General features: G+C 44.1%; 1 protein-coding gene across 2 annotated transcripts in view; it reads left to right on the top strand.

The window, feature by feature from the left end:
• The window catches only part of klf8 (Kruppel like factor 8), a 102,263-nt gene that overhangs the window by 34,732 nt on the left and 41,762 nt on the right, over positions 1-25,769 (top strand). For both annotated transcript variants that reach the window (XM_079247574.1, XM_079247573.1), the window contains exon 2: positions 23,490-23,831. In XM_079247574.1, coding sequence (XP_079103700.1) covers positions 23,490-23,831 — 342 coding nt within the window. The remainder of the gene's footprint in view (positions 1-23,489; positions 23,832-25,769) is intronic.

Here is a 25,769-nt window from a genome sequence, read left to right as displayed (position 1 = left end):
TGTGTTTCCTCATGTGTTGCTGTTCAGAATAACTAAAGAGACCGACTCCTTGTGGAACTCCTTTCCCAAAATATTAAAGACTATAAGCTGAAATAGTTGCTGAAGTCTCTGCACAGACTGGTTGCTGTTGGAGGACAGTCAACCTGTGGTGATCTGAATGAAACTGCTGCTGCAGTGTCGTAGCATGACTTGGCACAGGGTCGGGTTTAGTTTTATTTGTTTATTTTTTGCCCGTAGTATCGTTATCATATCTTTGACCCATCTTCTCTCCAGAACTTATCAGAACCAAGTCTGGCTGTATGGATTGTGATGATGTTGATTATCTCCATCTACATCTTGCCTTTTTGTCTGGAAAACCTGTCAACAAGTGACGTCTGACGTGCGTGCCCTTGGTCTCTCTCAGTTTAACCTGAGGATGTGGAGGTTCTCATCTTTGTTTCAGACATTTGCAGCAAACTGCTGGAGTTTCCGTCTGCAGGGACAGTTTTACATCAGCATCATTTTCCGTATCAGTTGGCTCCGTGTCCTACCTGTTAAAACCAAAGTATCTCCAGAAACGTCATGTTCATCTCCCACTACAGTGTTACTTTATTAAGCTTTTAGTCCATTTTCACATCTGTAATAACACTGCTGCGTGTTTGGTGGTGCAGCGGTGAAAACGGTCCCCCTTCCAACATTGTTTAGGCTGTTTGAACTGAAAGTCATATAATAACAAAGAGAAAAACTGGTCCCTTGTATGAACTGGAATGCCTTCCAGTTGTAATTCAAAGACAGTTCGGTCTGAAAACGAGTGTTTGTGAATCAGACAGACATGAGTTCTGTTTGTTTCACAAAGTGAAAGTGTGTGTGTGTCTGCTGCACACACTTGATCTTCATCGGCATGCAGCTCTAGGTTCAGCTTTACAGAGGCGTCTGACCACAGCTTTGGAGTTTGTGTGAACGTTTGTGTGTTGGTGCATGCAAATGCACTTAGCTGCATGCGGTGTACATTAACTGTGTGTGTGTGTGTGTGTGTGTGTGTGTGTGTGTGTGTGTGTGTGTGTGTGTGTGTGTGTGTGTGTGTGTGCGTGCGTGTGTGTGTGTGTGTGTGTGTGTGTGTGTGTTATGAGGGTGTGTAGGGGACTGGAGGCCGGCTTTGCGTCAGCAGGGTGTGGTGTGATAACAGACAGCTTCTCTTTCACTGCTTTCTCTGCTTGCCAGATGGAGACACACCCAGTTCTTCTCTGCACTTCACACACACACACACACACACACACACACTGTGTGCTTTTTTTGACCAACATTTCAGAGAAGCACCCGGCAGCAGTAAGTCACCGTACGGCACCGTTTCTGGTGGATGTTGACAACTCTGTAAACACAAACTTGAAGGCTTCAGACTTGCAGTCACAAACACTTCTGCAGAGATGGGGCATGTTTGGCAGCTTTCCAGTTCGCAGCATCTGTTGGCCATAAAACAGCCAATCAGAGGCAGCATGACTCAACCAACAAAGCTCCACAAGAGACCAAACAGTCCAAGCCATAACAGCATGGGCAGAAAATCCAGTGAGGGAGCACAAAGAAAGAGAAGCAGCAAGGAATCATCTTCATTAAAAGCTCCATGATTCGATCAAGATCATGTGACTGGGTGTGAAATACAATAAAAACTCACTCCTGTTGTTTAATTACTCGCTGATGGTTTGTTTCAGTCTTAGTGTGGATGACCTGCCTGTGGAGATGTCTGGAAACCACAAACATCCAGCAGTTAGCAGAATCAGACCAGTTAGATTTGGTCACCAGGTTTGGACCTGAGAACGATGAACCAGAGTCAATTCAGGAACTTCTCCTTTTATCTGCTTCAGTTTCCCACCTCAGACCCATCTGACCGACCAGCAGACTCATCATCAGGTGACTGGAAACGATGCATTCATGTTCGCTTGGCTTCAGCTGAACGAAAAGCATCTAATTGAGCTGTAAAGTCCCCAGGAGGTCATTAAATATTTTTCTCAGCTTTTTCTCACTAAATACGACAACGTATCAGAAAACCTGTTTTTTCATTTTCCAAATGAAATGCTGACATTACAGAATATCCGCTTTTAAACTGTACTGAGAAGAAAGAATATGGTTTTACTGGAAGTCAACGGGCCATTAAGGCCCCCGGATTGGGGAATGTGATTCTGAATAAAAGAAACCAGTAAATGACGTAATTTTTATTCCTAATCTTTGACACCTTCAAGACTGTAATCACCAGTAAAGCCTCATTCACGTGCTGTTCTTTATTGAAAACTTTTTCTTCTATGACTATATAATGCCCCTCCCTGAGCCGTCACCTTATCGTGGTGGAGGAGTTTGTGTGTCCCGAAGATCCTAGCAGCTATGTTGTCTGGGGCTTTATGCCCCTGGTAGGGTCACCCATGGCAAACAGGTGTCTAGGGGAGGGACCAGACCAAGTACGGCTCACAAGACCCCTATGATGAACACAAACTCGGGCAGAAATGTTCCCTTGCCCGGACGCGGGTTACCGGGACCCCCCTCTGGAGCCAGGCCTGGGGTTGGGGTACGTGAGCGAGTGTCTGGTGGCCAGGCCTTTACCCATGGGGCCCGGTCAGGCTCAGCCCAAAAGGGTTACATGGGTCCCACCTCTCGTGGGCTCACCATCTGTGGGAGGAGCCGTAGGGGTCGGGTGCAGTGTGATCTGGGCGGCAGCAAGGGGCGGGGACCCTGGCGGTCCGATCCCCGGCTGCAGAAGCTGGCTCTAGGGACGTGGAACGTCACCTCTCTGGTGGGGAAGGAGCCTGAGCTTGTGTGCGAGGTTGAGCGGTTCCGGCTAGAAATAGTTGGACTCACCTCGACGCATGGCTTGGGCTCTGGAACCAGTATCCTCGAGAGGGGCTGGACCTTCTTCCACTCTGGAGTTGCTCATGGTGGGAGGCGCCGAGCAGGTGTGGGCATTCTCATCAGCCCCCAGCTTGGTGCCTGCACGTTGGGGTTTACCCCGGTGGATGAAAGGGTAGTTTCCCTCCGCCTCCGGGTGGGGGGACGGGTCCTGACTGTTGTCTGTGCTTATGCACCGAACAGCAGTTCAGAGTACCCACCCTTTCTGGAGTGCTTGGAGGGAATGCTGGAGGGTGCTCCTTCTGGGGACTCCATTGTTCTGCTGGGGGACTTCAATGCTCACGTGGGCAATGACAGTGAGACCTGGAGGGGAGTGATTGGGAGGCATGCCCCCCCCCCCGAACACCATGTTCCAACATAAGAGCGTCCATATGTACACCTGGCACCAGGATTCCCTGGGTGTGTTCCAATTACAGGGGAATCACACTCCTCAGCCTCCCTGGTAAGGTCTATTCAGGGGTCCTGGAGAGGAGGGTCCGCCGGATAGTCAAATCCCGGATTGAGGAGGAGCAGTGTGGTTTTCGTCCTGGTCGCGGAACAGTGGACCAGCTCTACACCCTCTTTGGGGTCCTGGAGGGGGCATGGGAGTTTGCCCAACCAGTCTACATGTTCTTTGTGGACCTGGAGAAGGCATTCGACCGTGTCCCCCGGGGGCTCCTGTGGGGGTTACTCCGGGAGTATGGGGTACCGGACCCCCTTATGCGAGCTGTCCGGTCACTGTACGACACGTGTCAGAGCTCGGTCCGCATTGCCGGTAGTAAGTCGGATTCGTTTCCGGTGAGGGTTGGACTCCGCCAAGGCTGCCCTTTATCACCGATTCTGTTCATAACTTATATGGACAGAATTTCTAGGTGCAGTCGAGGAGTTTAGGGGATCCGACTTGGTGGCCTCAGGATTGGGTCTCTGCTTTTTGCGGATGACGTGGTCCTGTTGGCTTCATCTGGTCGTGATCTCCAGCTCTCGCTTGAGCGATTCGCGGCTGAGTGTGAAGCGGCTGGGATGAGAATCAGCACCTCCAAATCTGAGACCATGGTCCTAAGCCGGAATAGGGTGGATTGCCCTCTCCGGGTCGGGAGTGAGGTCCTGCCTCAAGTGGAGGAGTTTAAATATCTCTGGGTCTTGTTCACGAGTGAGGGAAGGATGGAGCGCGAGATCGACAGACGGATCGGTGTGGCGTCTGCAGTAATGCGGACTCTGCGCCGGTCTGTCGTGGTGAAGAAGTCGATTTACCAGTCGATCTACGTTCCTACTCTCACCTATGGTCATGAGCTGTGGGTCGTGACCGAAAAAACGAGATCTCGTATACAGGCGGCTGAAATGGGTTTCCTACGCAGGGTGGCCGGGCTCTCCTTTAGAGATAGGGTGAGGAGCTCGGTCATCAGGGAGGGGCTCAGAGTAGAGCCGCTGCTCCTTCGCATCGAGAGGAACCAGTTGAGGTGGCTCGGGCATCTGGTCAGGATGCCTCCTGGACGCCTCCCTGGTGAGGTGTTCCAGGCACGTCCCTCTGGGAGGAGACCCCGGGGAAGACCCAGGACACGCTGGAGGGATTATATCTCTCAGCTGGCCTGGGAACGCCTCGGGATCCCCCTCGCGGAGTTGGCAAATGTGGCTGGGGAGAGGGAAGTCTGGGCTTCCCTGCTTAGGCTGCTGCCCCCGCGACCCGACCCCGGATAAGCGGCAGAAGATGAAGATGAAGACTGTATAATGGAATGATTAAAGTTCTACTCTATCCTATCCTATCCTATCCGATTCTATTCTATTCTATTCTATTCTATTCTATTCTATTCTATTCTATTCTATTCTATTCTATTCTATTCTATTCTATTCTACAGCCATTTGGCAGACGGTTTTTCCAAAGCGACTTACATATGAGAGTGAGAACAACACAAGCATGAGGAAGTCACAGAAAGGTGCCAGTGGACTGATGGAGTCCAGTTGGACACCTCTTGACATGTGGTGCTACAGGCTTTTTTTTTCCCCATCCAACAAAATGACCCATGTTAAAAAACAAAGAATGAAAACCAATATTTGTTGCCAAGAACTGGGCTAGGTTCTCCAACTCTTCTGACAAATAAACTAGGGGTGCATCAACATCAGCCTTTTATCTGACTCTGAGTTCATTTGGTCGGTAAGTCTGCTTCATTTGGGGAGATGTGAAGGCGGCAAAAGAATTCTGATCCGGACCAAAGAAGCAGACTTGGTACGCCTACAAACGCAGGGCTTGGTCCGTTACAAGTGGACCAAATACAGAAAAAAAAGTCACTTCCTGCATGTGGCGTACCATTGCATTGTGGGTAAATACATAGTGATGGCGTTAAGAGTCCTCTGCCTCGTCTGGTGTTCATACTGCATCCATTGTTGGCGTGTATTTCTGCAGGATACTGGCATAAAATAAAATAAAATAAAACCCCAAAACAGTCATAGTTTCGTCTCCATGAGTTTTCTTCTTGTCCTCTCTTTTGCTAAATACTGGTGCAGCGCCACCTTTGGTGGGAAATGGAATATATTATTATAAAGGTTTGGCGCGTTTGACCACAGTGCAGTGTGAATGCAGTCTCCTCCCCTTACAACTGAGCCGAGTCCCCGATCAGAGCGAGTCTAAGAGAACTATCCTGGGTGGATTCACATCAGGACAGTCCAGAAGTGCTCCTTGAAGAGCTGAGTCTTCAGCCTGCTCTTAAAAGTAGACAAAGACTTTGCAGAATGAACAGTTATTCCACCATCATGGTACGACAGAAGAAAAGAGTCTGGCTTGGGATTTAGTCCCACGTAGTGGTGGTAACACGAGTCGTTCAAGTTGCATTTAATGGTTTAAGTCTGAAAATGTTTGGTAGTTTTAAGTTGGTCTAACCGGTTAGCTAACACACAAGCAGAATGATGACTAGCTTTTACCTTGTTTTTCTGATGCAGTGCTTCCATAGTTCACTTTTTTAATTATTAATATTATGTCATGAAGACTATGTTAAATGTTGCTGCATTAGAATGGTTTGTTTCATTTGACTGAGTAACATATTGCTGCACCCATCCAGGTGGTACACACTCAAAAATAGAGGTACCAGCTTGTACCTAAAAAGGTACAAATGCTTGTCGCTGGGGGTGTACTCTTTTGAGAGACATTTCTGTACCCTTCAGTTCTGGTCTAGTTTTGAACCTTATCAAGTTCAACCTCACCTTATCAAGTTATGTTTTTTTTTTATGTTTTCACAGGATTAGGCCTGGTCCATTCCACTTAGCAATATTATCTTATCTTTAATCTAGAAATAATCTTCAAAAACTCAAAATACTGACCAGCCATCCACTTAGTTTGCAGCATCTGACCTTCATTGTCTGGTGTAGTAAAGGACTGTTAAGTAGTACTACTGTCATCACTCAACTCTGCTCTAGTTTGTAACATTACAGCCATTAACATGTGCTTCTGATCTCTTAAAGACCAGTATTGTACTTTTGAGAGAACATTTCTTTAAAATGTATCTATAGGTACATAAATGTCCTTATCTTGTACCTCTATTTTTGAGAGTGTAGATATGCACTACAGAACTGTTCCAGATTGTCTCTGTGAAGCTCCTGGTATCGACAGATGATCCAGCATCCATCCTGCATCCTACCAGCAGTAATGTCCCCCATCTACCTCTTTTTCACTTTTAAATTATTTATTATATATTGTGTTTTTTATTCTATTTGTTGTGTAATGTATTGCTTCGTTTGCACAAGGCAAACATCGTTCAATGTCATTGTACAGTCTGGTACAACGACAATAAAGGCTATTCTATTCTATTCTATTCTATTCTATTCTATTCTATTCTATTCTATTCTATTCTATTCTATTCTTGGAGGCATGCCGAGACCTGAAAACGGCCACAGTCGCCTATGGACATGGTCCACACCAACAACATGCCACGTTGAAAGTCACGTTAGCCGTCTTTCTTCCTCACTCTGAAGCTCAGAGTGAGGAACCACGTCTTCACCACGTCTACATGACTCAACGCACTGAGCTGCAGCCACGTGATCAGCTGGTTAGATATTTGAGTTAAAAAGCAACAGGTGAGCAGATGGAGGTGATGAAGTTTCTGGTGAGAGTCAGAGTGTGTGTGCTGCTACAAGCCGTCTCATTATGCTTTCTGTTTTTCCTGAGACCACCATCAGCTGTCATTTGAACTTAGCAGATGGATAAGAGGAGAGTGTGATGATGACTAAAAAGTTTCAGGCCAAAAGACAACTGTTGCTTCGTGCATCAGAATTTTATATTAATGTTTTCTGTGTTGGCCTGAAGGGAAAATTGGCGTAACGTGCAAAGCTTTAAGCTCTCCATTCTGTTTCAGATTTATCAGTCAGTAAAATCGATGTGACGCGTTTAATGCCCGTCAGACATGCCGTAACTTCAGACATGTCGTCCAGACAAGCAATCCTCCTCTTTTTTTCTCCATAAAGTGATTTTTAGGTGAGTTGTCTCATTCCAGAAAGGTCATAATTACCTACAAATGCAGTCATGCGGCTGTACTTCCTCCCTGTTGCAGACAGAAGAGATGTAGTGATGCAAATAAAGGTTTACAGAAGGGCTTTGGTGGTTTTCCAGTTGAAACAATTACAGTTGGGATGCTGTGCACATATAACTGATTACATTGTCTTTTCATTTTTGTTATTTAAAATGGTGCTTAAAATAAAACAATCATTGACTGTCAACTAAAATATGGTTTTGATTATCTGCAGTCAGAATACGAGCTTTGAAAATGCAGAAAGATGCTGGAAAGAGTTTCTGCCTGAACATTTCATTTATTTTTTTATTTATGAATGGAGTCGATCTGATATTCCGTATCTGTGAGTTGGATTAGAAATGTGAACAGATAGTTTACAGTATCTTGTGTTCAGCAGTAAACATTACGAAACGCTGCGAGGAAGAGCCGCTCGGTTCTGCAGCAGGTTGGAGGAATTTCAGCCCCCGTCTTTGTGTAAAACATCTACAACTCTGGGAATGTTGGATGATTTTCTTCCATGAACTGCTTCCCTTTAAAACATTGTTTTTGGATTAAAATCAGGACTTTGACCTCTGACATGCTTCCCCACCTTCGAAGCGCTGACTTTCTAATTCATAGTGATGGAACAGTGACATTTGTTAGCTACATTCCCGGAGCCGTTGTTGCCCTGGAGGGCCACAAAGGCTGACAAACTGCACTGAAAAACTTTATTTCTCTCCTGGTGCATCAGTTTTCAGCTGATTTCGCTTTGCAGCACCACGTCACACAACAGCAACTGGATCAGAATCCCAGAGGGATGACGTTGTGCTCCTTAAATAAAGTGAATCGCAGTAAGACATGAACAGGAACCAGAAAAATGAGAGAGACAGAACCAGAGTAATGCGCTTAATTTATTCATGCTATATTAATGAAGACATTAACAGTGAGATTAGTTATAATATGTACGGCATTTACAGTATAAGGAGTCAGAATGATCATAGATCTATTCCAAGTTAGAGTTCTGGATTTCCACAGGAAGGAATGATTTCCCGTTGCTTTCAGTCCTGTAGAGGTGGAACCTTTCTGTAGCTGAACCCCCAGTATGTGGTGTGGTCGGTGAGGTTGTCTGTCCAGTATAATCCCCCTCAGCATCTCCAGCATCCTCCCCTGTGACACCACCATGAGAAAGTCCAGCTCCACAACCTTACCACGACTGGCTACATGGACAAGTTTATTAAGTTGGCTTTGGTCCTGCAGGTCCATGATGTCTGTGTTTATGATGAAGTCAGTTGTCCTGAAGGCACATCAGGGTGGATTCAGAAAGAAACCCAGCAGGACATTATCAGAGGAAGGAAGGAAAGTGACAGCGAGATTCAAGACTACAGTCAACATGGACTGACTTTTACTGGTTGAAGAGGTCTCAGAGAAGAGACAGGATGCGAGACAGAGATTGGGGATACCAATGTGGTTTTCTTCTATGCCACAGGTGTCGAACTCCAGTCCTCGAGGGCCTGAAGGTTTTTGTTGTCTCCATGCTCCAACACACCTGACCAAATCTTAGAAACAGGTTGACAATAAGCTGCTGAATGCATTTGATTCAAATCAGCTGTGTTGGTAGAGGTAAACAACAAAAACCTGCCGGGTACCGGCCCTCGAGGACTGGAGTTTGACACCCCTGTTCTATGCTTTAAGACAATAAGAGTGATTTATTCTACTTTTAATAGTTGATTTAGCAACACTTTCTGCCATGAAAAGGAAAATCACAGAAATATAATGTGTATTAATATTTTAATTGCAAGGATAGTATGAACATAAAGTCATTCTTTCATTCATTCGTCCAATTGAGGGTCATGGGGAAGCTGGAGTCTATCCCAACAGGAGGTGGGTACACCTGGACAGGTCGCCTGTCCATCACAGATAAATGAATGCAGCTTATGTAAATGCTTATGAAAGTTTCTCTTTGGCTTTGGTAATCACTCAGGAGGCGGGGTAAACCCCGGACTGGTCACCAGTCTGTCACTGGTCCGACACAGAATGATAATAAAATATTTCACCAAGTAAATCAAATAAAAACTGATGAAATAAATCTTTTTAAAATGATGATTAAAAATAATTAGACTAATTAGATGACAGGTTAATTCAATTTCATAGATTAAAAGAACAAAGTGCTCAATAATCTGCATTAAATATTAAAATGCAACATCGTCACCAACACATGGCATCTCATTGGCTGTCATAATCATGTGACCCAGAAGATAGAAGGAACACATTTGGGCTGGTTTTTGCAGGTGATTTTATCGTTTTAAACTCTGAAACTATGAAATAGATATCTTTTTTTTTTTTTTTTTTTTATAAAGTATAAAATCCAATATTTTTTATGAAACCAAAGTATTGATCTGCTCCTCCCAGTGCATGGTGGATGCTGAATTTGCCTTTGTTGGGGGTGAAATGGGGAGAAAATCTGCCTGTTTTATGATTCACCTCAGAAAAAAACGTTTCTGACATAAACCAGGGAGGATTCATCCAAACCATGATACTACCACCATACTTTCCAGTTGGGATACTGGAATTTCTCCAGACAGACCGCTTTCTTTGTTATTAGTTCCCTAAAATTTGCTTGGACATGTGACTTTCATCCAACTGGGCAGCGTTTGTGATACAGAGCGGTGTCTGGTGACAGGTGAAGTGACTCCAGTTGCACAAGAATACAAGCTGCTACTCCAAAAATGTTACAGTATTATAATATTTCCGTTCGACCACAAAATGACTGATTTATTTAGTTATATAAAAACAAATAAATACAGGAAAAAAATCAGATGATCTAACAAAACGAATAAGACTAGAATAAAAATAAAGCACAATAAAATACTAAATAAATAAATAATAAATCATCATATAGAAAAAAATATATGTGTGTGAATAAAAGCAAATATATAAATAGAATTAATTAGTTAAAAAATGGATCAGATAAACAGGAAAAAAAAAAAAGCCTCAAATGAGGTTTAATATTTCCTCAGTTGATTAAAAAAAAAAAGCAAATGCAGAGGAAGATGAGGAGGTTAAAATCTGCTCACCTTCATGCCAGTGATCAGCTGTTTGAGTCACTCCCAGCAGCTTTTCTTCCACTTTCACTTCCTTATGCTTCCGACGTTCTGTCATCCACAAATGTTCAGGATTAGTGCTGGATCTTCATGTTAGAAGACACGTGGCCAGAAACCTGCAAACATGCAGAACGATTCCCATCCTGCCCAATAGGAAGCAGCTGAGGAATGTTTTCCATCTCATTAGCTGAGTGTGACGCTAAATGCTGAATAATTCTACAGATTACAGGTTTTCTGGTGAGACTGGGTTGTCGGATCGTACTTCAGGAGAAATATTGTCATTTCTAAAGCCTGTATGAACGTTAAAGCACAGACCTGGTGAATGTGTCGTGTTATGGTGGAAATACTGGAAAAGCGACTCTGTTGTGTAACATTACAAACTGTCTTCACAAGTTCGTTTCTTTACTCTTCTAAAACAATAATCTTTCAGCAGAGTTTACGGAGTCGCTCATGGTGACTCAGAGAAGGTTCTTCCTGAAGAATCAGAGGAGCTCAGACTTTCTGTGCTGCAGCTGATGAAGTGTGTGTGTGTGTGTGTGTGTGTGGGGGGGGGGGGGGGGGGGGGGGTGTCTGAGAGGAACGGGCCCTTTAAGAGGCGTTGGCCTGTGCTCAGCTGATGGAGAGGGAAACTGTCAGGGAGTGGCTGTGGGACGGAGATAAGTTTGTCCTGTCCGGTTTCACGTGCAGCTAACGTACACGTGTAGTTACTGTGTCAGCATGCGATGATGTAACGTCTCAGTGCCGAGCGATAACCTCCTCTCACTGTCAAACGCTTCTAATTATAGGTGACAATTGTTTCTCTGAATGTATTAGAAAATCATTTGTTGAGGTGATTAAAGAGAAACTGGGACAGTGAGGGAGGGAGTGGGAGGGCTGTGGGAAGAGGAGGAACGTGGAAGCCGCACCAGTAAGGTCAAAGAGTGGAGGAGTCCCTGGTTTTGTGCTGTTCAGGCAGCTGTCAGCATCCAGTGGTTTGTCCTGCGCTCCTGGAAACCACAGCGTTTACTGAAGGAATCTTTTCATCTCATTTCAAGCAGTTGAACACGGTGATGAACAGTTTCGGTTGCGTTAACATCCGGGACCTTATCAGATCACAGATCTGCCTGCCAGGACTGACTCATTAACTGCAACATACATCAGTACCGGTCTCTCTGTCAGGCCTGAGTCTAGTGCGTGTATCTGCCAAGGCGAGGAATGGAACTGCTGCAAACAGCGACGCTAATGCCACAGAACATGGTTGGGAATTCGATTGGTTTGTAAAGCAAGTGATGCTTCAAGGTCTTCACATCGATAAAACATGTAATAATGATGAATGAAACGTATGAGGCCATAAAGTAATAACAACAGTAAGTCAGAGACCAGTAAAAGCAGCAAACTGAAACCGGTACCACAGACTGTAGGTCCTGGTTCTGCTAAGAAGAACATTTATGAGAGTAGAGGATGATCTTATTGTCCAAGACGAGGTTAACCTGGAAACGTTAGTAAATGTGTGTGTGGTGGATTAGTTCTTCACTGGTAAGAAATCTTATCTTGTTGAAAGTGTGTTTATTTCCCTTTTGAACAGAAACACATCTGTAAGAAATGAGTGCATTTATGGGATGAGCAGCAAAGTTCAGAATGTGGTTTGTAGCCATGAAAAACCTGCCAGCTCTTCTCTGCTGATGCCAGACAGCTGGTTCTGACTGACAGGTGAAGACAGAGACACCTGAGAGCATCGACAGTCGGCTGCAAACAAACTACATGCGACTGATCTGCAGAGGACCTGCTCCTTCAGGCGACTTCCAGCTCGTCCACACAACACCAAGCTGAAGCGTGATGGGAGCCCTGGTGCCATCGCCTCGTCCACTGGTTAATGTGGGACAACTTCTGCTTTCACCACACTAGCAGAAAACATGCAAGTGTGTTGCAGCAGGGAAATGTCTAATACCTGCAGGACTGAGGACCAGAATCAGGGATTCCTGATGCCAAACAAGAATTTAAGGAATAAACAATTGTATAAGATTCAAAACCAAGAAGCATTTTTACAGTAAAGAAATGCTCCACCAGTCATTTACTGACTTTTCTGCTCGGTTTATCTGGTTTTTGTCTTTTATCGGCGCCGTTACAGGTCATCATCAGGGTGATGACCAGCTGGCCTGCGATCAAATGTTCACACAGAAATCATCATCTGAGACACGTCAGTGCTTTTATGATCTTTTTCAGGGTTTTCTTATTCTGTCAGATGTGATTTAAAGTTGATTTTTCTTCATCACATCTCCTTTTACCGTCACATCTGACCAGCCGCTGCCAAACTGTCCGTCTCTGTCAATCATTGACCAAGCCCCGCCCCTTTCATTGCCACAAAGCGAGGGAGGAAAAAGATTGAGACTGGGAGGAAGACTGCGCTCTGTGTTTCTGTGTGAATTTCTTTAATATGAAGGAATTACGAGCTGCACCCTTCTGACCCTGACATCTCACAAACACACCGAGTCTTCCTTCGTTTTCCTTCCCCAGGAGCTCACGCCTCTCAGGGCTGAGGCCACATGGGGAGGGGCATGTGTGTGTTGGTCTGTGTTAGGGACTCCAGTTACAGGAGTTGTGCAATGTTTGGACCCTTGACTGGAAACCAAAGGAAACTGACCTCCCTGTCCTCCAGCAGCTTCTCTGCTAAACGTCGTCTCCTCTGCTTTCAGTACAGCACGTCCGAAAAACGTCCTGCTGCTGAATCAGCTGTAAATAACGCAGCTGTGAGGCGTGAACGGATAAATAGCAAGCCTGCATCTTCCACTGAGGAGTTCACACAGTGTAAAAAAATATTGAGTAAATACAAACAAATCTAATTACAATATTTCTGACTCCATGTCGGCAAACGGTTGTTTATTCTGAAGTTTGACACAATTTATGGATGATAAAATAAATCCAGGCTTAATAATCTTCTCTGTTAACCTTCCTGTAAAAAGCAGAGTTTATTAGATTTATTCTTGTGAGGAAGACACTTCATTTCTGTTCATCAGTGCCAGAAGCCCGGAGCTGGGGAACACCCAGTCTTATGTATTCAGATTAAATCAGAATATCTTTCAGCAAATGGAAATAAAAACCCTGTAGTCACAACATCTGCTTAGTTGAGCTGAAACCTCTTCACATGGCAACCCTCCCCGATGATGGTGAATGTATAACCAACCAGCGAGTCGACTGGAAGTTTATTTATTTCTCCTGCGAAACTTCAAACCGTTCAGATGATCAATAAATCTGGGATCTGACTGATTGTGAGCTTGGATTGAATTTCTGCTCAGGTCAACATTTGTTTCATATCAGCAGGATGTTTGTCAGCGTTGAGAACTTCGACTGAACCCAGAGAGAAAAATCTTTGGTTGTTTCTTTTCCTCATGTCGTGCTAATTATCAGACGACGGGGAATCTGTGAGGAGGATGCAGCAACAGCCTTGGAAACCTGGAGCCAGATTATCCTCATATTAACTAAAGCTGACATGAATGTTGCGTGCTTGATTGTTTTTTTTTTTAATTGCTGGAGGAAATATCCTCCTATACGTTCATGGGTGTGGGCATAACCAGGCGTGAACCGTGTGTGTGTGTGTGTGTGTGTGTGTGTGTGTGTGTGTGGACCCTGTGGGGGCATGAGCACTGCGGCTGACTAGGACAGTCCCCCACCCCCCACCGACATGCACACTGAGAGCTGGGGGTGTGTGGAGAGGCAGCAGTGACAGAGGAGAGCGCTGACCCAGATAGTGTCTCTGTCCCACCCTCTCTGACGGCTTCACACTGTAAAAAGAAGCTGAACGAGTTGTTTTATGTAAGAAATTCTTTCTTCAGTCTGGTTATTTCAGAATTACCAAACTGGTATTTTTTTCTTGCTTTGTGTTTTAGTCCATAAAGTTTATAAGGGTATAAATGTTTTAAATTTTCTCACATTCGTTACATAAAGCGGATGATTATTGATAAATGTGAATCAAGTTCTTCATAGACTTGAAGAGTTAACCTCTTAGTGAGGCCTGTCTTTCCTGTCTGTAATGACACCCAAATTAAATCAAACTACATGTCTGTATGTTTAATCTGGATCCCAATGTAAAGCTGAGATGTGAGGTGACTACAGAAGTGTCAGAATCAGATATGTGTTGTCACAGTAAATACACCTGGAACACAGTAGAACATGAAAATGGGTTTCTCCTCATGAACTATAACCACATTAGTTTCAGTGAAAACCAGGAGCTAGAAGTCCAGTTCATCCAGAGATTAGTAAACCGTGTGATGAGGAACTGTGCGACAGCAGAAGGTCAAAAATGAACCTAATCAGTTTCTACAGGTGCTTTAATGGAGGTTTTATCAGGTAAATATCTCGGGAAGCCTTTGGCCCACGATGATGATGATAATGATGATGATGATGATGATGATGATGGACACCTCTGTCAATAGGCAGAGTCAGGAGAATCCAGGAAAAGATCCACATTCACCTTCGAAACATCATGAAGGTCCAGAAAGACATGAAGTCAATATGTCACTATAAAAAAAAAAAAAAAAAACCCTTCATCTCCATGGAAACTAGCAGGATCTGTATCTCCATGGAAACTAGCAGGTCCTTCATCTCCATGGAAACTAGCAGGTCATTCATCTCCATGGAAACTAGAAGGTCATTCATCTCCATGGAAACTAGCAGGTCCTTCATCTCCAAGGAAACTAGCAGGACCTTCATCTCCATAGGAACTATCAGGATCTGTATCTCCATGGAAACTAGCAGGTCCTTCATCTCCATGGGAACTATCAGGATCTGTATCTCCATGGAAACTAGCAGGTCCTTCATCTCCATGGAAACTAGCAGGACCTTCATCTCCATGGGAACTATCAGGATCTGTATCTCCATGGAAACTAGCAGGTCCTTCATCTCCATGGAAACTAGCAGGACCTTCATCTCCATGGGAACTATCAGGATCTGTATCTCCATGGAAACTAGCAGGACCTTCATCTCTATGGAAACTAGCAGGTCCTTCATCTCCATATAAACAACAGGATCTTCATCTCCATGGAAACCAACAGGATCTTTATGATTCATGTAAAAGAGTCATAGAGGAAAACTTTGCACTACTGGAGAGCAAAAGTAAGACATGACTGATGAAAAATTAGCAGAAGCTCGAAAGCTGTTTTCATGGTTTTTCTTACATTCCGATATGACTGCATGAGCTTTGAACTCTGGTTTGGATACTCGTGACTAATAGTCTTTCAGCTGAGTTCCTTCCTGTCAGTTTGGTCTGCTACATGCTAGCATCGCTACTTTGCGGTGTGTGCAAACATCTGTACTGCACACGTCATGTTGCCTCCTGCACAGGAGACTTTAGGCAAGATGAGGTTAAAAAGTCTAAGAGACAAGAATCCTTCATCGATTTGCGGTCAGTACAAGTGATCAGACACTGGGCTTGTTTATGCTAAAAGGTAAATACTCATAAACTTACAGATGGAGACTTCTTTTTCTCTGTGTTCATGAAGCTTGTATTATTTGCTGTGATGTGCACGTTACTGACCAAAAACAACATTTATTCTATTTGTTCTGCAACAACTTACTGAAATACACACAGGACAGACAGAAGACACACACATGCATATGTAGCACTGAGCATGCTAGCTTCCAGCTGTCAGATGAGGACATATGTGTACAAACAGCCTTCCTATGCACATAAACCATGGCACATGGCTTAGATGTGAAGCTGACTTTAATGTTTTTAGGTTTTTCTTTTATAGCTCAACTAATGTTGAGGAGGGGTCATTTTTGCAGCATTTTCTGCTTTATTAGTCCTGCAGAAAATAGAGATTTTCTGTGTTTCTGTTGAGCTAAGCTAAGCGACTTTAATCCAGTCATTTACAGAAGCAGAAGGTTTTATTACTTTGTTCTTTTTCACGTTCCTTGCTTCTTTAAAGGTTGAGGCATGAAAGGTTGTAGGGGACAGCCTTAAGTCCTTTTAAATCCTCAGGTTTTACGGGGCTTTCTCAAACCGAGCCTGAGGTCATCAGGGGTCAAATGCACCTTCAGGGCTTGAAACAAGGACCAGGACGCAGACAGGAGAGGAAAAACTTCTGTCAGAAACTTAAGAAATGACTAATTCTCATCAGATCTTGACAGCTTAGGCGTGACAGACTGGCTGTTCTGAGCAGGTGTGAAAGTGTGGGATTGTATCAGGATGAGGCAGAGCTCAGAGCTCACACTCAGTTGGCCTTTACTGGACAAAAATAGACTTAAAAATGTTGATTTTTGGCCTGTTTTAGCCAAGGGATGAATCTAATGGATGACTGCAGAGCAGCTCTGTTGCAAACTATTATTAGCCACAAATTTTGTGTCCTATTTTTTCATTAAGGGATCATTTTTTGGTCCAAAATTATCACTCATCCCTTTTTCTCTCTTTTTTCTTATTTGGCTCAGCTGGGCCGTCAGCAGAACAACTAAATTAAAAGCAGAACAACTTAAAGAAAATGTAGAATATTTGTCATCTTTTGACACAGTTTTGTGAAGTCTTAGTGAAATGTCAGTGGCATGCTTTGGTCCAAGGCCTCTTGTTGTGTCACACAAGCACAGCTTTCCATTTATCTGGCAGCAGCTGAATGTGTCAGCATCATGTGTGAATTACCCCCCTGGTGCTTTTCTGTACCATTTTCACATTCTGACCTGACCATGTTGGACCGAGTAATGTATACGTATCACTTTCATGCACGTGTGAAATGCAGCAGTACAGTAACAGACAAGCTGTGCAGCTGTTTGTGAGTTTGACATATTATATTATTGAATAATTAAGTAGCATTTCAGGCCAAACTTTGTGTAATTAGCTGCAGATCTGAGTTTCAGCTGCTACTCCTGCTTTTTCTAATTATTTATATGTTTATTAATCTTCTCCCTTTAACAGTTTTAACCATATTTTTACTCCTAAATATTCTTTTGTTACCTAGAAGATAGTAAAAATCAATATTGTTTAAAGTAAAGTGTAATTTTAAGACTGCAGCTTATCTTTAGTATATACAAGCAATGCTTTATGGCATGACTTTGTATGTATTTTATTTATTTTCACCATAGCTTTCATAAAAGCCATGATTACCCATATAAAACATATCTGTTTATGGAAATACTGAAACAGTGGGAAAAGAATTGTTTTTTTTGTTTTTTTATTTAGCTTTTTCAGTGGATTGAATTCACATTTGGGTAAAGTTAACAAAAACAGAGTTGATCAGAAAGTTATCACAGCACTGCAATGGTTTGTCTTGACCACCATGTGTAATCTGGTGAAATTAGCGTTAGCTTAGCTTGACCGAAGTAGACAAGTTTAATTTAATAGCAAAACAAACAAGTAAAATGAATGTGCTTTTGACTAAGAGAAGTAAGGACAAAAACACAGATTTACTGGCTGTACAATCAGTAATGTTAGCTTTCTGTTAGTGCAGCTAACTGGAGCTAAAGGCATTTAGCCTATGTTTGACTTGAGTTCCAGCACCCAGAAAAATGCCAATATTATTTTTTCAAAGAAATATAATTTAATAGCAAAACAAAAAAGTAAAATGAATGTGCTTTTGACTAAGAAAAGTAAGGACAAAAACACAAAATTACTGGCTGTGGAAACAGTAATGTTAGCTTTCCGTAAATGCAGCTAACTGAAGCTAAAGGCATTTAGCCTACGTTTGATTTGAGTTCCAGCACCCAGAAAAAGGCTGATACTGGTGTTACAATGACATACCAACATGAAATAGGGCAACTCGGATGTATTAACATGAGCCGCATTCCACTAGGTAAGGGATGTCCAGTTCTGGTCCTCAAGGCCCACCAGGTTTTAGACATTTTCTTGCTCCAGCACACTTGAATTTAAACATATTGATGTCCCTTGTGAAGTTCCACATCAGCCTGTTGACGATCCATTTCTTTTCATTTGAGGCATGTTGAAGCAGGAAAATCCCTGACTGGGTAGAAGTTGTGCATGTTGTACAACAAATTTGCATGCGCAAGTGCAGAGGCGAATATTTAAGTTTATTAATGCATCATAAGCCTTGTTATCACAATATTCAACAACGATATTATGCATCCTATTGTAATATGGTGGTTTTCTCCTACAGTTCATTTCCTTCCTAAACTGTCATTAAGTGGACTCAAACTGCTCTGACCACAACTGTTTGGCTTTGGATGCATATCTCTCTTCACACCTGAATTTCTTTTTACAAACTTGTGACGCTTTCTGCAGATGTTTGGATGCGCCAGCTGCAGGGACGTGAGTCTCTGTGGAACATGCCTTTTCCTGATTGTGAATATGGGGGATGTATGGTCAACTTGGAATGTGGGGCTTTGAAGGCTGGATGAACACCCTGGGCATTTTTATGTTGCTTGAGCTGCCCCTGAGCAGTTTTTGCAGCATGGCTGAGTGCATTGTCCTGCTGGGAGAATCTGCTGCTTGGTGGGGGGGTGTACATTGAGTTGTAACAAGATGGTGAGTGTTATTCCCTTCATCTGTCTGTGGTTTTCATGCCGTAGTGAGTCCCTGTTAGTAGCTTGCTAGCTTTGAGAAGTAATCCACAATGCTAGCAGTTAGCATGTCTCCAGCCGCATCGCCGCCGTTTTCTTAGTGGAGAATTATTCCACAGCCTGTGAAGAAAATCTGCCTGTTTTTCAGTCCTCTTCATCCGCCTCTACCCCCACCCCTACTTCCTGTGGTAGGATCAGAGCCTGACAGGGTCACACCCACCCCACCCTTTTTTATTCCTGGAACTCCACAGTGGGACCCCTTCTCTGGGGGAGGCTCACACACACATAGGCATCTTGTCAGTCCTCATTTATACACACAACATGCGCATGCACTCCCACACAGTCTCACTATCACTCCTCGTTAGTGCTGCTCTTCACACACATAACTCCTGGCCCCCCCTCGGTGTGCTCCTTCCCCTTTACTGCCTCGTCTGGGAGGAGATGTGGATCAAGTCGGATTTGCTGAAGATTTCAGTGTTTGCTCCGTTGTGTTTGCAGTCTGTCATCTAAAAGCTGAAGTGATGTCTAAAAGCGGAATAAATCTTTTAAACTCTCTATTGCTACGTTTACACGGGAGTTTTAATTCCTGTTTAATTCAGAATAAAAGTTAAGTCCGCTTTAAACTGATGAAAAACGACCATGTAAACATTCAATTCCTAATGCTAATTTCTATTTAGAATTAAACTTAACTTTGATGTAAGTGTCTGGTTTATTCGCCTTTTAATTCCGATCTATTTAATTCCTCTGTCATGTAAACCTTCGTTCCGCTCCAAGTTAACTCCGGTCGTTCTGAGCATGCTCGTTACCTTGTCCTGTCCCGATGACGCGCGTTGTTTTACCTCCCGTGTTCGGTGGTCTGTCTTCCTTCTCCTTCTCAGTTGCTGCAGAAAGTGAAGTAGTATGCTGGTGTTGAGCTGCTACTTCACATTTATAATAAAAAATAGCGGCAAAACTGGAACTTATTATGTAGTTTTTACAAGTTACGACTGAAAAGACGAGAAGCAGGGAGCGACTTTGTTTATTTCCGGTATACGTCATACGTCACGTGCACCCTCTGTCCAATCAGAACCCTTCCCAACCCGCCGCCCTAAAGAGGAATTCAGTAAGAACGTGTTTCATGTCAGCGTTTATTCTGAATTATTATTTTTCATGTAAACTCGTAGGAGAATACGTTAACTCTGAATTAAGGACAAGGTAACGAGCATGTGCAGAACGACCAGAATTAACTTAGAGCGGAATGAAGGTTTACATGACAGAGGAATTAAATAGTTCGGAATTAAAATGTGAATAAACCAGCCGCTTACATCTGAGTTAAGTTTAATTCCAAATGGAAGCATTAGGAAGTGTTTACATGGCCGTTTTTCCATCAGTTTAAAGTGGAATTAACTTTTATTCTGAATTAAAGAGGAATTAAAACTCCCATATAAACGTAGAAAGTGCATGAAGATCATCAGACTAAATGAAAAGTAATAAATCTCTAACATGCAGTTAGAATCTCTTTGTTTCCACCACCTGAACTTATAAACACACATGTAATTAGTGTGTGTTCGTGTTCCTTTACATCCAGGTAAAGAACAGCCTACAGCCTCTGTTAATGCACGCTCAACACTCCAGAGTGTTTCTGTCTAGTTTGGTTTTTATTAAAGCAAAATAAACTTTCACGCAGAGATTGTGGTGAAACGTCTAACCTCGTCTGTGTGTGCTGCTGGTTGGGGGGGAGGCATCAAGCTGCATCTACCTTTGTTTAGAGACACAGAGGGGGCTCTGTCCTGCGACAATGGGGCTGGGAGACCACTGTGTGTCCTCTGGATCTGTGTGGGAGGGGTGGTGCTAACAGCCACACCCAGCCTGATTAGTGGAAGCCCCACCTTGCTCTGGAATCTTCTGGGCTCGGGTCACATGCCAGCCTGCAGCTCATCGCCCAGCTTAGTCCCAGCTTTCACATGCCGAGCAAAAGCTGCAGACAAAAAGTGATCAATACAAAAAATCATCATTGACATCAGAGAAGTCGGTTTAGATCGTTTTTTTAAGGACTTAAAATTTTAATTCTGAGGAAAACAAATCAAAATAACTGCGACCTTTTAATTGTTTTCTTTAAATACTTCTGGTTCCCACCAGATTCTCAGCCAGAAGAATTAAAGCCAGAAGAAAAACTACCGATGTCTTAAAACAATGTTTTTTAATGTTAGTTCTTCCTGCTGTGTATCATTCTGCATGTCCAGCTTTAACATTAAAGCACAGCCTGCGGGTCAGCGCATCAATAATTCAGCTTCCTGAGAGAAACTGCTCTTCCTGCGCAGTATTTTCACATGAAATACTCACAATGACGCACTAAACCCGCGTACACAGTACCAAACTTCAGTTTCCAGATATCTGTATGCTGTAGAAGAGATGATGCAGTTTGGACTTTATTTAGTGGCAAAGTGGCACAAAAGCGCCACAGTTCTTCACCAGCCATTGGCAGAAAGACCTTATCTGGACAAAAGCGTCAAACTTTACACCTTAATGGATAAAAATATGGATCTTTTCATGCTAAATATTGACTTATGGGAATATTTTCAGGGATGAACTTCAGTGTTTCATAAGAGAAAATGATACTTTAATTGGAGTTCCTTAGAGTCAGATCTTTCCTTTTATTGTATTTTTATTTGCCAACATCTTGTGTTTATAGTTTTATATCGATCACTTTAGCTTTTTAAATCCTAAAGGCTGAAGAAAAACCCTCAAATAGCTACTAATAAAACAGGAGAATTATGTTTATTTTTAACTCAAAGTTTAGATCCTAATGTTCACAAAATTAGCCTGAAGGTGTATTTTGGTGTAAATATTACTCTGCCACTGGGAATCCATTCACTGATTTCCTTAGATTTCCAAAAACATGAAGATTATTATGATTATTGTGAAGAAATGATTTATTTAGTGTTTTTTAGGAGTTTTTTTTTTAAGTATCCATCATTCACACGCAGGCAGCTGTCAGCATGGAGTGACGTGAACAGATTTTCTCCTTAATTTTTCCAGTAGTTGGGACACGTTTCCAGTCCTCTGCTCTGAGTTACCCATGATGCTTTGGGAGTCCTGCCACAGTTGCAAAACTTGTTTCCATTTCAGCGTTGCACTGCAGGATTGTAATATAAAGAATCAAGTGTTGATCTTTCAACGTGAGATTTCTGCTTTGAATTCCTCCATCACCCTCCTCCTCATCATCCTCCTCATCCTCTCATCATCCTCATCCTCATTTTCCTCATCCTCCTCATCATCCTCCTCATCCTCTCATCATCCTCATCCTCATCATCCTCCTCATCCTCCTCCTCATCCTCTCATCATCCTCATCCTCATTTTCCTCATCCTCCTCATCATCCTCCTCATCCTCTCATCATCCTCATCCTCATTTTCCTCATCCTCCTCATCATCCTCCTCATCCTCTCATCATCCTCATCCTCATCCTCCTCATCCTCCTCCTCACCCTCTCATCATCCTTATCCTCATCATCCTCATCCTCATCCTCCTCCTCATCCTCCTCATCATCATCCTCATCCTCATCATCCTCTCATCATCCTCATCATCACCAAACATCAAACAAGCCCGACAGCTGATCAGAACACAGCTGGCACGTTTTCTTCAGGTTTACAGTAAAATTCCTGACTATTGGGAGATAAAATGACAACTTTGTGACGGATTCACCGTAAATCATCACTGTTAACATCAACTGACCCTCTGTCAGACATTTTTTAACTTTCTGCCATCCAGCTCCATCTTCGCTGAATAAACCTGTTGAATTAAAGCCTTCAGACTAGATGATTTAAACTTCTGGCTGTTGCCGCGGCGACGCTGCAGAACTTATCAGCTGGAGCGGTTTAACTCCATGATTCCTCAGATAGATCATTAAAATGAGAAAGGAAGTGGAAACGGGCAGTAAATTGAGACAGAAGAGGTGGGATGTGTGTTCTGCTGAAAATGTGTGTGTGTGTGTGCTGCCTTTGCCTTGGCACTCCCCACTCGCTCTGCATACGTGTGTGTGTGTGTGTGTGTGCTGCTCGGCTTCCAGAAAAGGGTGTGTCTGCCTGCCTGCCACTGAAAGGGAGGGAGGGGTCAGTTCACGGCTACTCCTCCCTGCTCTCTGTGTTATTTCTCTTTCGAACTCATTCCCTCTCTGGCAGCGTCAGGACTCGGCCTTTGTCTCTCTCCCTCCTCTGTCTCTGACTTTGCTTTTAATTTTCTGTCTCTTCAGAAGGGAGAGTGTTTCTGCCCCCTCTTCTGGTAGATTCTCAGAGGTAAAACTTGTTCTCTTCATGTTTTCCTTCTTCAAACTCAAGTTTTTCACTCTTTGATCTGATTCTCTAACTTTAGAAAACTCTCTTTCCTCTTTCATTTTCTTGAACAAATCTCCTTTCAGCCTGAAACTTTTGGTCTTTTTACCTCACCCCTTCCTCCTCCTCCTCCTCCTCCTCCTGTTGTTCACCACTCTTTCTCCCCACCCCACCCCCTTGTTTTACTCTCCTCAACCCCTCCTTGTCACCTTCTACCTTCCTCCTCCATTTGTGCTCAGGGCCACCTTCCTCTAACCTTCCTCTCTTCTCCTCTTCCTCAGTGCCAGTCCACCCCCAAGCAGAAGAAGAGTGCCGTCGGTGCCCGGAAGAAGCAGAGGAGCCCGGCCAAGCAGAGCACCACGACCCGGTTGCCAACGCTGCCGCCGCCACCATCGTCATCGCCTCCGCCACCTGCTGCCCAAGGAGAGGAGAAGAAGGAGGAGCCGGCAACGGGGCCTCGGCCGCCGCACAGGGACGAGGACAAATCCGGCGAGGAAGAGCCGAAGGAAGTGGCGATCCAGACTGTGAAGAAGGAAGAAAAGCAGGAGGAGAAGGAGGTGGAGGGCGAGAGAGAGATGCCCTCTGTACAGATCAAACCCGAGCCAGAGGAGATGGAGTGCACGGTGAGGATGGGGGGAGGCGGGGCCGCTGATTGGTTCGAAGGGATGCAGCAGATGATTGTGATGGAGGACATGGGGTGGGTGCAGGCAGGTGTGGCTGCAGATGGCAGCGCTCCTGATGGAATGTGTTTGAACACGTCGGGCATCCAGACATCTCAGAACAGATGTAGATAAAATGATCCTCCTGCAGCCTGAAGACCCCAAACGATCATTTAATCCTGATGTCCAAGAAGAAGCAGCAGATTATTCAGGTTTCACCCATCATACTTTTACACATTTCAGACTGTTTCTTGCAACTCCGAGACATTTTTGTGCATTTTGTGCTCTGGTTGTTGAGCAGGAGTTGTGGTTAGGCTAACCTGCTGCAGACATAGTTACAGTTTTTCCTCATTTACAGCTGCTATTTAATACGCCTCCGATCCTTTTTACACCAGGGTGCATCAGAAACGTCTTCTTACTTTATTCCAGCCTTAGAGGACCTTTTTTCTTCTTCTTTTCTGATCATGTGTTGATCTTTGGCTGCTCCTGATTGGACATTAGACAGTCAGTTTCAGCTCTCTGATTGGTGGAAAGTCTGACAGGAAGCAGCTTCATCGTCATTTCCAGGTGAAAATAGAGGTCTCTTAGCAACATGGTAGTAGTTGTAGTATTTTAGGATGAAGATGTGGTAAATAATGGTGGATCATTATGGATTTATCATGTAGAGTCTCTGAATAAATGCTGGATTGTAATAGTCCTGGACAGGATGGAAACACTGGAAAGTTTCAGTAGATCACGTTAAAGGTAAACTTTCCATCACAACCTGCAGAGTTTCTGAGAAACCTGAGGTTGCAGGAGATCTAGCGGAGTATTGAAGGTTAATAAGTTTGGGACCACAGAGCTGCAGCAGAGGCTGAAAACAAGCCAACAAACCTTTGACCTGAGATACTTTCTGTCACTCAGCATGTCAACAGTTTCCAGGTTGACTCGCACGTGTGTAGCTTCCTTTTCTGTTGTTAGCCAATCAGCACCACCGTTTCTCACCGTTACCATGGGCAACCAGGCTGAAAAAGGTAGAGAGGTGTTTAGTTGGTTTTCTTGAGTCAAGAGGAATGAAAACAACAAATGTTGCTGCTGGTTAGTTGTGAGGAGAGAATGAGGAGCGTCGTGTCCTGATTTCTGCGTGTTTTAACCGAGTGTGTTTTCCTGCTTTGTGTCTCCGCACGCTCAGCTGATGACGGCGAGTCGTTCAGCTGATGACGGCGAGTCTTTCAGCTGATGACGGCGAGTCTTTCAGCTGATGACGGCGAGTCGTTCAGCTGATGACGGCGAGTCTTTCAGCTGATGACGGCGAGTCGTTCAGCTGATGACGGCGAGTCTTTCAGCTGATGACGGCGAGTCGTTCATCTGATGACGGCGAGTCTTTCAGCTGATGACGGCGAGTCGTTCAGCTGATGACGGCGAGTCTTTCAGCTGATGACGGCGAGTCTTTCAGCTGATGACGGCGAGTCGTTCAGCTGATGACGGCGAGTCTTTCAGCTGATGACGGCGAGTCGTTCAGCTGATGACGGCGAGTCTTTCAGCTGATGACGGCGAGTCGTTCAGCTGATGACGGCGAGTCGTTCAGCTGATGACGGCGAGTCTTTCAGCTGATGACGGCGAGTCTTTCAGCTGATGACGGCGAGTCTTTCAGCTGATGACGGCGAGTCGTTCAGCTGATGACGGCGAGTCGTTCAGCTGATGACGGCGAGTCTTTCAGCTGATGACGGCGAGTCGTTCAGCTGATGACGGCGAGTCTTTTAGCTGATGACGGCGAGTCGTTCATCTGATGACGGCGAGTCTTTCAGCTGATGACGGCGAGTCGTTCATCTGATGACGGCGAGTCTTTCAGCTGATGACGGCGAGTCTTTTAGCTGATGACGGCGAGTCTTTCAGCTGATGACGGCGAGTCGTTCAGCTGAT

This window comes from Telmatherina bonti (assembly GCF_933228915.1).
Source record: "Telmatherina bonti genome assembly, chromosome: 10".
NCBI lineage: Eukaryota > Metazoa > Chordata > Actinopteri > Atheriniformes > Telmatherinidae > Telmatherina > Telmatherina bonti.
Note: the sequence above shows the minus strand (reverse complement) of the source record. Positions and strands in the feature narration are given on the sequence as shown.